We start from the raw sequence: 16,255 nt of genomic DNA, 5'->3' as shown, positions 1-16,255 counted from the left end.
CTCTCTCTCCCTTTCTGCCTTTCCTGCTGGATGCTGTTTTTTTAAGTCGCCTTCTGGAGTTCATTTCCCCAGGAGAGACGGGTTTAAACTTCTAAGGTAGCATATTTCAATGATTTCTGCTGAAAGGCTGCCTCCTTAGAATAATTACTGATGGCAGCTTCCATGTGGTTAGGGTTAGGACCACCTTATGTAACGGCCTTGAGGTGGGGGAGCTGTAGGTCTAGAAAGGAGACTAATTGTAAGTAGAGGGATGAAAGGAAACTTTTCCAAAGAAGACCAGACCTGGGAGAAAATGCCTGTCTCCAATGCATTGGAGCTGGGAGAAAATGCCTATCCCTAATGCATAGGAGTCTAGAGCTGGCTTCCTAGTAAAAAGAATCCTTGCTGTTGGTAGAGAATCTGGCCGTACCACTTTATTCTTCCTTGGAAAGGGGTAGTGCTCTAGGTGAATGAGGAAGAGTGGGGTTACAGTCCATAAAGACTGCATTTAAATGCTTTTTTGTTGTTGTTATGTACTTCCCATTTAAAAATATTATAAGGTAATAACAGTGAGGACTTAAATGCTTTCATTTCTGGAGCCAACTGTCATTTGCAGGAACTTCAGAGGACAGAGGTATATGTTGAATTGCACCGTGAGTAGGTGCTGACCCAGTTCAGACTGTGGGAACTCTACAGGTTCAAGGTGACACATTGTAACGTCACAAAAGGAATGGAGGACAGAACCTGGAGATTAAAAGATACCTAAAAGACATAACAAATTTTTGTTTGTTTTGGGGCAAGATTATATATATCTAGGATGATGCACTATTAAAAAAATAATTTCCTAGATTAAATCATGCCATAATTAATGGGCTCTTCTAGATTATCAGTTTTACCCTCTCATGTTACAGAGGAAGAACCTGGGACCCAATCAGACAAAGTAATTTGCTTCACATCTAAGTGGGAGAAGGTAGGAGAACCACGGTCAGAATCCAGATGCCCTGGCCCGTGTGTGATATTTCTACTACTCCCCCTGAGTATAACCTTTGTCATACATTAATTTTATCTTTGAGTTGATTGAAATAGATAAAATCAAAGCAGAGCCAAGTACATATTGGAGACTACTTTGTGTTAATCTGTTCTGTTACTTGCTTTTCAAGCAAAATTGGCTATTTGTCCTTTATATAGTGGCTGTAAGTAAGTAAGCCCAGGAGCTGCAGCATTCTCTGACTTTCAGGTTCAGAGCATAAAGTTATTCTTTTACTTTCTACTTGTTTTGGTATTATAAAGTCACTTTCAATGTTCAGCGCTATTAAAATGCTCTAAAGTTGCAATTAAAGCTATTAAATAATCTTTACCTTTGTTATTAAATTTCTTTTTTTCCCAGTAGTTCTTCCAGCACTGATTTAAATTACATATTTTCACATGTAGCACTTTTTCTTGGGGAATTCATTCCTATATAGACTGGCTGTTTTGAAAATGGGAACTACCTGATGTAGGTTGGCATGAAAAATAACTAGTTAAAATTTCAGAATTCTGAATAAAGATGTGTATCACTACCATGAAAACAACTTAGCCAACAAATTCAACCTTCTGAAATAGATTTAGGATTAAATTATTCAATATTTCAATATAGTTTGAGAGAAAATAGATTTTAATGAAGTCTCTATAATAGAGATGTTGATTTCTATATGACATATATTTGTCATTGATTATTTCTATTTTTGAAAAGAGCCAGGATTTCAGGATCACGTACATGTAATTAACAACCCAACCACTGTGCCACAAGAAACAGTTTATTTCTCTTGGTATTTGTAAAGAGTGAACAAAACATGCTACTATTTCACTGGTAATCATTCTAACAGTTATTTACTGTGAAAATAATAGTGTTAACAATTCAGGGTAGAAGAGGGAATTGTATGTTATTTATTTTGCCGATAATAGTGTATGTTTTTAACTTCAAGAAGCTTCATATTGATACGAGGTGGCAGTTCGCCAGGAACACACAACATCTCCCCCCTACTCCCACCAGATGGTGTGTAGTCAGTCATTCCTAGGCTTCTTCTGGACCAGAGTGGGAACTGTGTTGGATAGGCCAGGTGCAGAGAGTACCAGCATTCTGGTTGCCTCTTGTGGGCAACCCTTGTTCTGGCCAGACTCTGTTGCTAGTCACAGATTGGCCTGGAGGAGACTGGAAAGATAAAGGAAAATCCATTGCCAATACTGAAAAATCATGTCTAATGATTCTAGTTAATACTAGGTAAGCCAAGGTATTGGGAGAGAGAAATGGAAATTCTGTTGAATGGAATAAACTTAAACTTAATACAGATAGATCTTGCTATTTTATACCAAATGAGGGAAAATGTAGTCTCAGAAATGTCTAAATTAGAGAATTCTTAAAAAATAAATGCTATCTTGATAGGACCACATGTGTAAACACTAAAGGCAAATAAACTATAAATGAACTAACACAACACTGTAAAGCAACTATACTCCAATAAAAATTAATAAAAAATAATATGAACTATAAATGGAAATTGCTATGAACATATTGGCTATCTTATTGAATTTTGGTGCTTCTAAAGGGTTTGAAAATTATTTACTTAGAATAAATATTTTCTTTTTTATCTTACAGGTAATCGGTTTGATCATTATTCAGTCCTAATAGAGTTGATCAATAATTTTTTCCTACAAGAATCTGAATTAATATATCCTGAAATAGTGATATTCATATTAATGAAGTTAGACTTCTGTAGTAAAACATATGCCTACATCAGTCACCAGTGAATATGAATTAAGAGTAATAATATTTATATTAATATTGGCTACTTATTCTGCTTCTTTGGTCTCCACATAGATACTTGCAGGTTTTTAGTGTCTAATTGTAAGAAAATCATCAGTATCCATGAAGCATCACACAACCTTTTCCAGTAGAGCACTTTTTTGTTTGTTTGTTTGTTTGTTTTTCGGTACGCGGGCCTCTCACTGCTGTGGCCTCTCCCATTGCGGAGCACAGGCTCCGGACGCGCAGGCTCAGCGGCCATGGCTCACGGGCCCAGCCGCTCCGCGGCATGTGGGATCCTCCCGGACCGGGGCACGAACCCGTGTCCCCTGCATCGGCAGGCGGACTCTCAACCACTGTGCCACCAGGGAAGCCCTAGATCACTTTTTTTAATGTCTCCAGTCAGGGGGGAAAACAGTCAAGTTATTGATGTTATTATTTTACCTAAATTAAATTAACTTAATGCCCCAAGAAGGCATTAGAGCCAATCAGTATAATAATGGTGGTCCTTTACATTAGTGACAGTACTTTACAGGTTTCCTAGTGGTTACCCTTGTGTTATCTCAGTGATGTGCATCAATAGAAGAGCTCATGAATAAGTCTGATAAGGTATACCAGGAAACAAGCAAACAGGAGCAGAATTTGTCAGCTATGTAATGACCAAGAGTATGTTTTCTGATTCTTTCATGGATTCAGTCCACCCATCAGTGCTTCTTTAGTTTTTCTGTGTGTCTGAAATTGCTCGAGGGCAACAACTTTAAATTCTGCAGTGATCTAAGCTAGAATTCCAAAGTGTTCTTCAGTTGGGATATTAAGTGGTATCAAGCAAAAAAGAAGAAGAAAAAGTCCTACAGTCAACCAGCTTGAGTATTTTCTAGATGAAATAGATCTTTCGTTTATCGCACACTTTTCAGAGCCTTTAGTGTATATGTTTGCACTGTGAATCTCCCACAAGAAATTTCCTGAACTGTTTTGAATACAGAACTTCTTTTCCCTCAAATCATTGCATGGGACCAGTATTTATTGGAACAGATGTTGGGACCTGGTTGTCTTTCCTTTTTCTCAGGTTTAAGAATGTCAGGTTGTCTGGATGTCCGTAGGATTATTTTCTTATCAATATAAAAAAAAATCCTGTGAGATACAAGATGAATGAGAAGGACTCTGCCTATCATGAACAGCAATGCAAATGGTACAGAGTTGAGGTTGCACACATTTGAGTCCAGAGTTGGGCCTAGGGTCACACTATTTGGTCTTTAAATGCAGTGGAAAGTTTTACATTCTCCTTTTGTGTGTATGGATGTTTTGTGCATGCACTTGTGTGTGTGTGTTTGTGTTGACTGTCACAAACCTTATAAAATTTTTATTAATTGATAATTTATGCATTACATAATTTATTATTATATACACATACATAATTTTTATATAACTGCACAAATGTATCTTGGAGTGTACATAGATTTCTATTTTTCACTGCTGTTTTTTCCTGCCCCCTACATAGACACATTTTTGCTTGGCTGCCTTGTATTCACTTACATATTTTGATTATTGCTTATTTGTTTAGTATATCCATACTGGATTTGGGTGTTAAAGCAGTATTGGTTTCATAAAACAAATTGGGGACATTTTCATATATTTCAAAGGCCTGAATTAGCTTAATAACATTAGAATTACCTATTTTTTTTAAAGTTAGATAGCTCTCAGCTGAGTATATCTCATTCTGATGCCTTTTTTAATAGTGGCTCTTCTTTTTGTTTATTAATTTGTTTAGGTTTTTCATATCTGGTTTAATTTTGGTTATCAAAATTTTTCTCATGTAATAAGTAAATAAATATTAATAAATACATTAATTTTAAAATTTGAGATAAATATGTGAGAAGCTCTTGTTCTGTCTCTGCTTTCTTCTCTCAGAGTCTCAGCGATAGTTGTAGTTAGATTTGTAAAGAATCTTATTGGGAAAGTGTTCACTTGGCAACTATGCTGAATAAATCATCTTCAAAACCACATTCTCGACTGTGGAAATAAGCAGACTTCAGGGGAGAAATCTAATGCAGAAGCTCTGTGAGTCTTACTAATGCCTAAGAAAGCCAGATGGATTATTCAGGTACTCATTGGAGAATTACGGCTGGGGAAAAGGGATTCATTGTAAGGAAAGAGAACTATTCCTGAGAAGATAGAATAAATTTACCCTCAAAAGTGGGAGTATAAGAATTTATTTTTATCATAGTTTAGAAAAAAGATATGCCTCTGAAACCTCTCAGTTGCATTTTGTGCCCCTTGATGATAATCATAACAAGTAACTTTTTTTTTTAACATCTTTATTGGAGTATAATTGCTTTACAATGGTGTGTTAGTTTCTGCTTTATAACAAGGGGCAGGACAGGAATAAAGATGCAGACATAGAGAATGGACTTGAGGACACAGGGAGGGTGCAGGGTAAGCTGGAATGAAGTGAGAGAGTGGCATGGACATATATACACTAACAATGTAAAACAAGTAACTTTTTTTTTTTCTTTGCGGTACGCGGGCCTCTCACTGTTGTGGCCTCTCCCGTTGCGGAGCACAGGCTCCGGGCGTGCAGGCTCAGCGGCCATGGCTCACGGGCCCAGCCACTCCGTGGCATGTGGGATCTTCCCGGACCAGGGCACGAACCTGTGTCCCCTGCATAGGCAGGAGGACTCTCAACCACTGAGCCACCAGGGAAGCCCCGAGTAACATTTTGACTGCTAACCACATACCAGGTTATGTTTCAAATACCCTACATGTATTAATGCATTTAAGCCTCAAAACAGCCTGTGAGACAGCAATTCCTACCATCCTCATCTTAGAAAGGAGGAAACAGGCAGAGAGAGGTACTAACTTGCCTAAATTTACACAGCTGGAACAAGGCCATCAGCTGCTCTGTCCCCAGGTCCCACACCCTAAACCGTGACCTTTGACCACCTTCCCAGTGAGATCACAGTTGTTGTTTTTTTTTTAATTTTTAAAAATTTTATTATTATTTTTGGCTGCGTTGGGTATTTGTTGCTGCACGCAGGCTTTCTCTAGTTGTGGTGAGCGGGGGCTACTCTTCATTGCCGTGCACGGGCTTATCATTGTGGTGGCTTCTCTTGTTGCAGATGGAGCACGGGCTTCAGTTGTTGGGGCTCGTGGGCTCTAGAGCACAGAATCAGTAGTTGTGGCACACGGGCTTAGTTGCTCCGCGGCATGTGGGATCTTCCCAGACCAGGGATCAAACCTGTGTCCCCTGAATTGGCAGGCGGATTCTTATCCACTGCGCCACCAGGGAAGCCCTACAGTTTGTCAATCTTTGTAAAACAGCGACAATCAGACAAAGCGTTCAATATGTATTTGTGGAATAAATGTTAAGTGATTGAGCAAATAAGGGAGACAACTGGCTGTAATACTAAGCAGAAGGGAAGTACTCTAATAGAGCTAAAAATGAAGAGTTGTGGGAACAGTGCCATCTTAATTATGGGACTATCACTTAGGAGTGGTTTACATTTAAACCTTTCAACATGGGGGAAGACTAGTAATATGTTGTCTTTTTGCTCAACTCTCTAAGCTCCTGTTACTGCTTTTCTCTAGGTCCAGAATTTCCTAGATCTCCAGTATCTTGCCTAATGGATTTAAATGGTCTCAACTCCCCTTAAGGCCATCAGAATGAAATAGTAAAAATTAATACGGAATTTGGAAAGGTTTGCCAGTAGGATTGCCCTAGTTGTGAAGGTCAGTTACTGGTGGCTAATTGTGTCTTCTATCATTGAGTTAGGCCACCATGAAGTTTTAAATTTATACATGACCCTATCCGAAAGATCAGAAGGATGCCAGGGCATAGGGGTAGGAGAGAAACTCCAAGTCCCATTGGTTTACTTCTCTCGATGCAGATGATCTTCTGTGTGTATGGTGTCCTAGTCCATAAGAGGAGGTCATTGTATCTGTCCCATCTGCCACATATGGATTTTGATGACAGAATTGGAAGGAGATGAGGCCATTATTTATAATACTGAAAATTTATAAGCAGCCTGTATCCTAACAGTTAGGGGATGGTTAAACAAATTATGATACCACATCTTAGTGGAAATAATATACAGCCTTATCCAATGTGGAAAAACGCCTTAATATAATGTTAAAAGACAAGAAGTTGGTGCAAATTTGTATGTGCAGTGTGATCACCAGTCTGAAAAGCAAGCTAACCCAAACTTTCCCAAGAATGAAGTCCGGAAGTACAAGTCACCACAGTATGAATCCTAGTTTTCTTGGTGTAGCTGGACATGCACATGGAGAGGGCTGAGGGCAGCACGGGGTTATTTTTCTTTTCTACTTTTCCATCTTTTCTGAATTTTCTGTAATGATCACATATGCCAAGGTTTTAAAATACTGAAAATGAAATGTATTACTGTTATAAAGGGGGAAGATCAACTTTATTTTTAAACCTGTTTCACAAAGGATTTGAAAGCAATAAACTTAAAAAAAAAAGAAAACAGGGGTTTTCCTTGGTGGCGCAGTGGTTAAGAATCCGCCTGCCAATGCAGGGGACACAGGTTCGTGCCCCGGTCCGGGAAGATCCCACATGCCGCAGAGCGGCTGGGCCCGTGAACCACAACTACTGAGCCTGCGCGTCTGGAGCCCGTACTCCGCAACAAGAGAAGCCGCAACAGTGAGAGGCCCGCACACCACGATGAAGAGTGGCCCCCGCTCGCCGCAACTGGAGAAAGCCCTTGCACAGAAACGAAGACCCAACACAGCCAAAAATAAGTATAAAATAAATAAATAAAAATTAAAAAATCGTAATATGTTAAAAGAAAAAGAAAATAGCTGTGAAGGAGCTTTGAAAGTTAAAATGCTTCTGTCGAAGCAGGAAACAGAACCTCTGTTTGCTGGCATCACTTCAAGGAATAGCAACTTGATTCTATTAACTGGTGCATTTCGTCTTAAAAAGCCCCAGGAGAAATCATCTTAGGCAAAGACATCCCAGGCGCCAAACTTCAGGACTGTGGGGTCTGGGGTGTGGGGTGGATGCTTCAGCATAGCAGTGATGCTTAATCCATCTCTTCTGACCTTCTGGGAATCGAAGCCTGACAGGTCTTGGTGATTTAGAGCTGTGTTCCAGTAATGTTTGTCAAAGCAGCACCAAGGAGAGAGACTCATCATCAGACTCAGGAGATGAGGGCAGCTACCATGTGGGCTGGAGGATGGAGCCCACCCCAGACCTGGAGATGGAGCAAGACCTACTCCTCATGTGGAACAGAGAGCCTTGGATCTGAGGTCAAAGGGGTTGAGTCATGCTTGGCTATAGCGTAACTCTCAGAGCGACCTTGGCCAAGCCAGCACTTGACCTCCCTGAACCCTGGTTTCTTCACCTGTAAAATGGGGATAATAACCTTTATCTTCTACCTCACAGGAACTGTAAGGAGCAAGGTGGGTTGAGGGTATGACAATACTATGCAAACTGGAACGGGTTCCACGGATGTGTGGGATTGTGACAGTGCATGGTCTGCAGGCATTTCTGAGTTCTGACTGGTATCCAGATCCTCTGAGGAGGCTTCTGAGTACTTCCATGTCGACTCTGGGCTCAACAGGTAATAAAATAACGATAACAACACTAGCTAGCCGTATAAGAGCACTAGTACCAGGCAGTGTTCTAAGGACTTGACATGTATCACCTCATTTTAATCCTTAAAACAATTTCGTGGTACTGTGGGTGCCATGAAGTAGGGACTGTAATTGTCTCCTGAGGAAACTGAGGCACAGAGAGGTTAAGTAACTTGTCCAAGGTCACACAGCAAATAGAGGAGTGAGTGGAATTTGAATCCAGGCAGTCTGACTATGGGACCTGGTAGAAAGCCTCAGCTATTTTTCTCTGACATACAAGGAAGAAGAGTTTGGGATATTTATTAATTGGTTGCCTTAGTTTCTTACATTTAAGGGTTGTTGGCGATCAGGTTTGCTTTCCTTTAAGTGCTGCAGGGAGCAAACCTGCTGGTGAGCGGGGAGCGGGACAAAGTGGTGGTTTCTTGACCTTGGTTGGAAATGCAGCCATGCCTCATCACGCATTAGGCCGGCTGTGGAAGGCTGTCTTCCCCTCCATGTCGCCAGCAGTCAAAGAAAGGAACAGCGCTGATTGGGAAAGGACTGTGGCGGGGTTACAAGAGTGGTTTTGAGGAAACCAGGAAGCAACCCAGGGAGGGCAGCGCAGAGGCCCCGTGAACCTGAATGAGAATGCTCCTTAAGTAGCAGACTCTGAGGGCTCTGGAAAAGAGGTTCTCTGGAAACAGCCATGACCAGGGGACTGACACAGCCCTGGGGACTGAGGAAAGAGGCTCAGGTGAGAAGCTGCATCAGCAGAGGAGTCTGCTGTACCTGGGGGCTTCTGTGAGGTTAAAGTGTGCCCGGGGCAGGCAGCAGCATTGCAGCCCGGCTCTGCGTCTTATGTACAGGTAATATGGGGGCCTCAGGAAGACAGAGGCCTGAACAATCCATCATTATGCATCTCCGTGTTCCCACGTGGATCTCTGAGGTCTGGGGAGACTAGGGAGGTCGTTCTCACCATTTTGACATTAGTCAGTGACAGACTCTGCCTCCAGACCTGGCCAAGCCTTTCTTAACTTTTGATGTTTCATTATGTTAATGATCTGTTTCTGGACTCTTCGTTGAAGGCTAAGTTTAGCTGCCCTGGGACTCTGCACACTTGCTGAGCAACAGAAGCACTTGATACTTAACCTGTGCGTGCAAGCTTGTGCACTTTATTATTAAGTCTGATATTTGGACAGGAGTGACTTATCTCTTTCCTGAAGCTCTGAGAGTCATGGTTGTATTTAAACCTGGCTCAGATAAGCTTGGTTTAAAGTGCGTGTGTGTCGGTTGTCTGCTGAGCAGCATTTGTGGGACCACCGATCCTTGTTGCCTGAGGAAGGGAAGAGCTGACTCAAGTTAACTTTTTTTTCATTATTTTGAGGGTCTTCGTCTTGCTTGCTTTCACTTGTTTGCAACATAAGTTGATCTTTGCTCCTTGTCTTTCTTCATCCAGAGCCTCCTTAAATCTCTACCATCTAAACTACTTCCCTTTACAGTTCTTTAGATTACCAGTCCCTTTGTGGGAAACACTGTCCAAACAGAAGGTAATTGTTGGCTTGTCCCTGGAATGGATGATGTTTGTAAATGCTCAGAAAGGGTAGCCAGCCTGGGGCTTGTGCAGAAAAACACCACTGTCTTTCATCTCCCTCTGTAATGTGTGGGACTTATCTTTGCTTTCTGTACATTTTTTGAAGACTGTTGCCATATTTTCAGCAAAGAATAATCCATTTATTCTAAATAGAAGAAAGTTATGGAGGGGTGGAGATTGGAGAGTCAGCAGGAGTTCATTGAGAAAAATAAGAATTCGGTAATTTGATTAGAATGGTGTGGCTTTTTTTTCCCCCTGAAAAATGGGGTTTAAACAGAAGAGTACACCCCGTTTCATAGCAACGTTCCAACGTGTCTGGCGCTATTTGCTGCTGTGGCTTTGTTTCTGCTCTTGCAAAGCCCTGTGTTCTCTTCAAATAACTTCCTCCGAGTCCCAGGTACTGTGTTAGAATTGTTACTTCACAGCTGTTCTCTGTGATAGTCTGAACAAACATATGAATTTGTGCTCCTTTTTTGCTGTCTTGAGTACACCTTCTCGCCATCCTTCAGGCTACACTTCAGCCATGGTACCTCGTGCTCCGTCTCTTCTTCTTCATTCCCTCGGCACCATATACCCTTCCACAGCATGTTACTGCCTACTTATATCAGTTTTCAACTGTTGTGTAGTCAACTACCACACACTGTACAGCTTGAAACAGCACACATTTATGATCTCACAGTTTCCATGGGTCAAGAGGTTGAGTATAGCTTGTCTGGGTCCTTTGTACAAGGTCTAATAAAGCTGCCGTCATGGTGTCAGCTGGGCTGTGTTCTCATCCAGAGGCTTGGCTGGGGAAGAATCCACTTGCAAGTTCAGCCAGATTGTGGGCAGAATTCAGTTCCTTGTGGCCGCCAGGTTGAAGGCCCTGGCTTTTTGCTGGCTGTCAGCCGGAGGCCACCCTCAGCTCTGAGCCGCCACTTGCAGTCCCTAGAGGCCACCTGCAGTTCTAGAGGCCACAAACAGCTCTTTGCCACACAGGCTTTCTCCATCTGGCCTCTTAATTCATCAAGCCATCAAGAAGAGCGAGTCTGCTAGCAAGACGGAGTCTAATATAAGGTAAGATCATGAGGGTGACGGTCTATCACCTTTACCATCGTCTCTTGGTAGGAAGCACATCACAGGTTCTGCTCATACTGCAGGAGAGCGGTCACACAAAGGCATGACCACCGAGAGACAGGGATCGCGGGGCTGTCCTAGTCTGTCCAGCATACCACCTCTACCAAGCTTCCACTTCACTTCCTTCCTGTGAGTGTGTGTTAAGCCCTCTGTAATTGGGTGTTGGCCTACTTCTTGTAATTTACTTTCCCTATACCACCTACCTTTCATTTCTCCTCTTTCTGTGATGCATCTTTAATTAATACAAAAATATTTTTTAATTAATTAATTAATTATTTTTGGCTGCATTGGCTCTTTGTTGCTGTGTGTGGGCTTTCTCTGGTTGTGGCAAGTGGGGGCTACTCTTCGTTGCGATGCGCGGGCTTCCCATTGCGGTGACTTCTCTCGTTGGGGAGCACGGGCTCTAGGTGTGTGGGCTTCAGTAGTTGTGGTGCGCAGGCTCAGTAGTTGTGGCACATGGGCTTAGTTGCTCCATTGCATGTGGGAACTTCCGGAACCAGGGCTCAAACCTGTGTCTCCTGCGTTGGCAGGTGGATTCTTAACCACTGTGCCGCCAGGGAAGTCCAATACAGAAATATTTTTATTAGCAGAGACAGAGTTCTAAAATCTTATGTGTAAAGCAGAAGTATTTTTTATTGAAGTGAAGGCTTCTTAACTGTCTTTTTGGCTTCTGAATCCTTTTGAGAATCTAATCAAGGGTATAGAGACTCACTCCCAGAAGTGAGGGACACAGCCCGGTACTGTTTCAGTTATTATTTCTGCACAGCATACCACCCCTAGCTAAGTGTTGTAAAACAACAACCGTTTTGTTGTGCTCATGGTTTCAGGAATTTAGACAGAGCACAGAGGGGATGGCTTGTCTCTGCTTCTTGATGTCTGGGGGCTCCATAGGGAAGACTCAAACAACCACAGTGATTCAGATGGTTGGGGGCTAGAATTATCTGGAGGCGTTTTCATTCACCTGTTTGTGCCTGGGCTGGGATGACTGGGAAGCTTGGCTCAGCTGGGACTATTGACTGGAGTACTTGCGCGTGATCTCTCCACATGGCTTGGGCTGCTCACAGAGCAGGGTCTGGCTTCCAGGAGGAACAGTGAGGGAGGGGTATGGAGGGGAGCATTCCAAAGACCAAGCAAAAGCTGCTTTTTATGATGGTAGCCTCAGAAGTCACATGGCATTATTTCTGCCACACTCTAATTGGTTTAACAGTCTCAAGTCCACCCAAGGGATGGGGACCTAGACCCCCACCTCTCAACGAGAAGCATATTGGAGAATTTGCCGTCATTAAAAAAAAAGAAAAACCCACCACATACACAAACACACACATTTTTAAATTTTTAATTCAAGTTTTTATCAAATACCAATACTTCATAGAGATGCAGGGCATGACCATACTATATTTCCATATTTTCCACAAAAGTCTGAGGGATCACATGTTGCCCACGTTTTCCTTTTTGCCTCCCATTAGTGAATCTTTTTTTTTTTAACATCTTTATTGGAGTATAATTGCTTTACAATGTTGTGTTAGTTGCTGCTTTATAACAAAGTGAATCAGCTATACATATACATATATCCCCATATCTCCTCCCTCTTGCATCTCCCTCCCACCCTCCCTATCCTACCCCTTTAGGTGGACACAAAGCACCGAGCTGATCTCCCTGTGCTATGTGGCTACTTCCCACTAGCTCTCTGTTTTACACTGGGTAGTGTATATATGTCCATGCCACTCTCTCACTTCGTCCCTGCTTACCCTTCCCCCTCCCCGTGTCCTCAAGTCTATTCTCTACATCTGCGTCTTTATTCCTGTCCTGCCCCTAGGTTCTTCAGAACCTTTTCTTTTTTTAGATTCCATATATATGTGTTAGCATATGGTATGTGTTTTTCTCTTTCTGACTTACTTCGCTCTGTATGACAGACTCTAGGTCTGTCCACCTCACTGCAAATAACTCAATTTCATTTCTTTTTATGGCTGAGTAATATTCCATTGTATATATGTGCCACATCTTCTTTATCCATTCATCTGTCGATGGACACTTAGGTGGCTTCCATGTCCTGGCTATTGTAAATAGAGTTACAATGAACATTGTAAACACACACATATTTAAAGGAATACACTGTCTTGAACTCTGAGAATTGAAAGGGACCGAGAAGGATTATCCATTTCAATCTCCCACCCACGGCTCAGCTCCTCTTTACAACTTCCTGTCATCACATACCTGGACCACAGCAGGTATTTCCTTACTAGTCTTCTGTTGTCCACTCTTGCCCATTACAGTCTGTTCTTCACTCTGTAGCCAGAATGATTGTTTTGAAACACAGATTTGCTCCTGTACATCACCCACCCTCAACTCCATTCCCTCCCACTCCTCTTTGAACTAAAATCTGTGACACTTCAATGGTCCAGTCATCAACTACCTCTTCAGCCTTATGTCATGGCCACTCATGTTCTACTTGATCTTGCTATGGTTACATTTTTAGTTCTTTGTACTACTTATGCTTCTTCCTGCCACGGGGCCTTTGCATATGCTCTTCTCTCTGCATGGAATGTTTCCCCTACCCTCTTGGCTTGATTAATTTCTCCTTATTTTTTGGCTCCCAACTTGATAGTAACTTTCTCAGTGATGTGCTTTCTGACCTCCCTGATCAGGTCACATCCTCTTATTGCATGCTTTTAAGGACTATGCATCTTTCATCTGTAACATGTATCATTTTCACATTTGTGAGAATGTCTGATTTAACTCCACATCTCCCATAAGACTGTGAGGTCCATGAAGCCAGAGACCATGTATGTTTTTTGTTATTTATTCTTTATGCATTTATTCTTACATACAGATGTTATAACTATTATTTCCTAAGTATGAAATAGTTTTTTATTTTAGGAGTGAAAAAAATTTAATGCAGCCTAAGAATTTATACTTTCCTTGCTAGCCTACATTCCTATTGTAGCTTATAATGAGCTCCAGTCAACCCTACCTATAGTTAACGTAAGCTATCCTTAAAGGGAAGCTCCCCCATTCTGTTCTCGTCTAGGTAATATGTGGATTAAGGGTAAGCCTTTATACTTAATCCTAATTTATGTCTTCCTTCAACAATAATTTCAGTCAGTTGACATGTCTTTGAAGCATGTTTCTCTGGAATTCTTCATATCAATTATTCTTTTGAATTTGCTATCATTTGCTAATTCAATGAACATGCTTTCATCCTTAGCTTTATGTATATTGGTGGAGTTTTTTTAGTCACCAAGTTCTGAGGTCAAATATGTTTGAGAAATATCCTAAACATATTTCAGAAGTTAAATATACTTGATCAATTTTGGCCAAAGTTTAATTAAACCATCCAACATCAATTCATGGAGTTTGTACTGCATCCCAGGCACTTATGTTTTCTTGATTATGGGACTTCTCAGCCTTTATTTAAATGTTGATATACATGGGAGTATGCCCATTTATGTTCCAAATCCACTCTGATACCAATTTCTGAATAGGTTAGGGGAAGTTAGGTTATGCTGCAGTAACAAATAACCCCCAAATTGCAGTGATTTAAAAGAGCAAAAGCTTATTTTTTGCTCATGCTACCTGTACACACTTTTACAGCAGAGGGCTTTTGCTTATTATAGTCCCTAAAGGACTCAGGCTGGTGGACCAACCTACAAACATTTTGAAGATTACTAGGTTCCTCCTCATTCTTCTTCATAACAGCTTACTGAGATATAATATTGCTAGGGTTTTTTTTTTTTTCTTCAGAGAAAGCAAATTCTGGAGAGTCTTGCTCCAGCATTGATTATAAATATTCTAGACCAGAAGTGACACTTGTCACTTCTGCTCACAACTCATTGACCAGAACTAGTCACATGGCCCCACCCAACCACAGAGGTATCCGGGAAGTGCAGTCCTATTATATGCTCTGAAGGTGGAAAGCCAGAAATATATGGTGAGTACCATTAGTGACTGTTAGGTGTGCGTGTAGTGTACAACACTGCTCAGAATTGTTAGCTTGTTGAAACTTTTCTTCATGAGGCATCTGGGACACTGTGTTTTGTAAGGGATAGCTTGGGAAACACTGGGTTCTAGTCTAGAAACAACAAGGTTTAGCAGAGGCAAGTCCACTAGAGACTATTTCTTTACTTCAGCCTCCTTTGGCTGTGCCCATTCAGTCAATTACAATCCCCCTTGTATTAATCATCCAACACCCACTTCCCCTTCCTGTTTGTAAGATTTTTATGAAAGAGTTTGTAAAAAATATTTCTGAAAGCAAAAACTGCTTTGCCTGTCACATCCTTTTTGACTTAGAAGGGTACTTACTTGAAAACGGTTTAATTTGGTTGACTCTTGAATCCATGAGTTGAACCCATGGTTGACTCCATTTCAATGAGAGTACAAAAGAAGAAATCCTACATAGATTTCATCTGACATGCCAGTAATAAAAATGGATTCTAAAGTGTTAATGGAAAATGCCAAAATACAAAAACTACATTAGATGGATGTTATATGCACTCATGTAAGTACCGCCTATATACATAACCAGACAAGACTGCGTGACAAGTGTGAAGCTGAGTCTATCTAGGAGATGAGCATCTTGAACGAGAAGGACTGAGGCATGACAGTAGTATCAGCCTTCCATGTAAAGTTGCAGTCAAGGGAGCATGGATGCTTCCTTAGGCTGAGTTTGGTAACAGAAACACAATTTTCATTGCAAACCATGAGGCAGTTCCCAGGGAGTGCAGATATTTTAATGAAAGGCTGTGTAGACTTTTCTGTCCTATAGCTGTATATACATTTAGCACTTTTCCTGTAAAAGGTGCATTTTTGCTAACAGAGGCAGGAGGAAGCTTTGGGTCCTGCCGGTAAGGGCTGTAGTGATTTTGATCTGGCGATAAGGAGACAAAGAGGCTGAGCCTGGCTTATGAAGATGGCTTGCCCAGGAGAAGGGGTTGGTTCTCACTTGCAAAATTAAATGAACAAGGCCGTCGACTGCTGTACTATTGGCTTATATCCTGATGTGTTCTAAAAATGACTTACGGCTAATTCCTTGGGTATCTGTAAATCCCAAGAATGGGGAATTTTTAAAACAAGAAAGCGAAGAATCAGAAAGGAAAGTTATTTTTTTGTGTGTTAATTCAGAGTAAAAGACATCGTTTGTCCTTGCTTTTTCCATCTTAAAAAATGAAACCGAAAACAATATTTCAGAAAATCATCACGTTTATGCTTTTGTGACTCAG

General features: G+C 41.3%; 1 protein-coding gene across 1 annotated transcript in view; it reads left to right on the top strand.

The window, feature by feature from the left end:
* KIAA1549L (KIAA1549 like) overlaps window positions 1-16,255 on the top strand; it is a 187,218-nt gene that overhangs the window by 34,938 nt on the left and 136,025 nt on the right. Inside the window, exon 3 of the mRNA XM_060105171.1 lies at window positions 15,853-15,880. Within this exon, the coding sequence (XP_059961154.1) occupies window positions 15,853-15,880 (28 nt within the window). The remainder of the gene's footprint in view (window positions 1-15,852; window positions 15,881-16,255) is intronic.

The sequence above is a fragment of the Mesoplodon densirostris genome, chromosome 7, assembly GCF_025265405.1.
Source record: "Mesoplodon densirostris isolate mMesDen1 chromosome 7, mMesDen1 primary haplotype, whole genome shotgun sequence".
Classification (NCBI taxonomy): domain Eukaryota; kingdom Metazoa; phylum Chordata; class Mammalia; order Artiodactyla; family Ziphiidae; genus Mesoplodon; species Mesoplodon densirostris.
The sequence above is the reverse complement of the archived record's forward strand: the minus strand, read 5'-3'. Positions and strand labels throughout refer to the sequence as shown.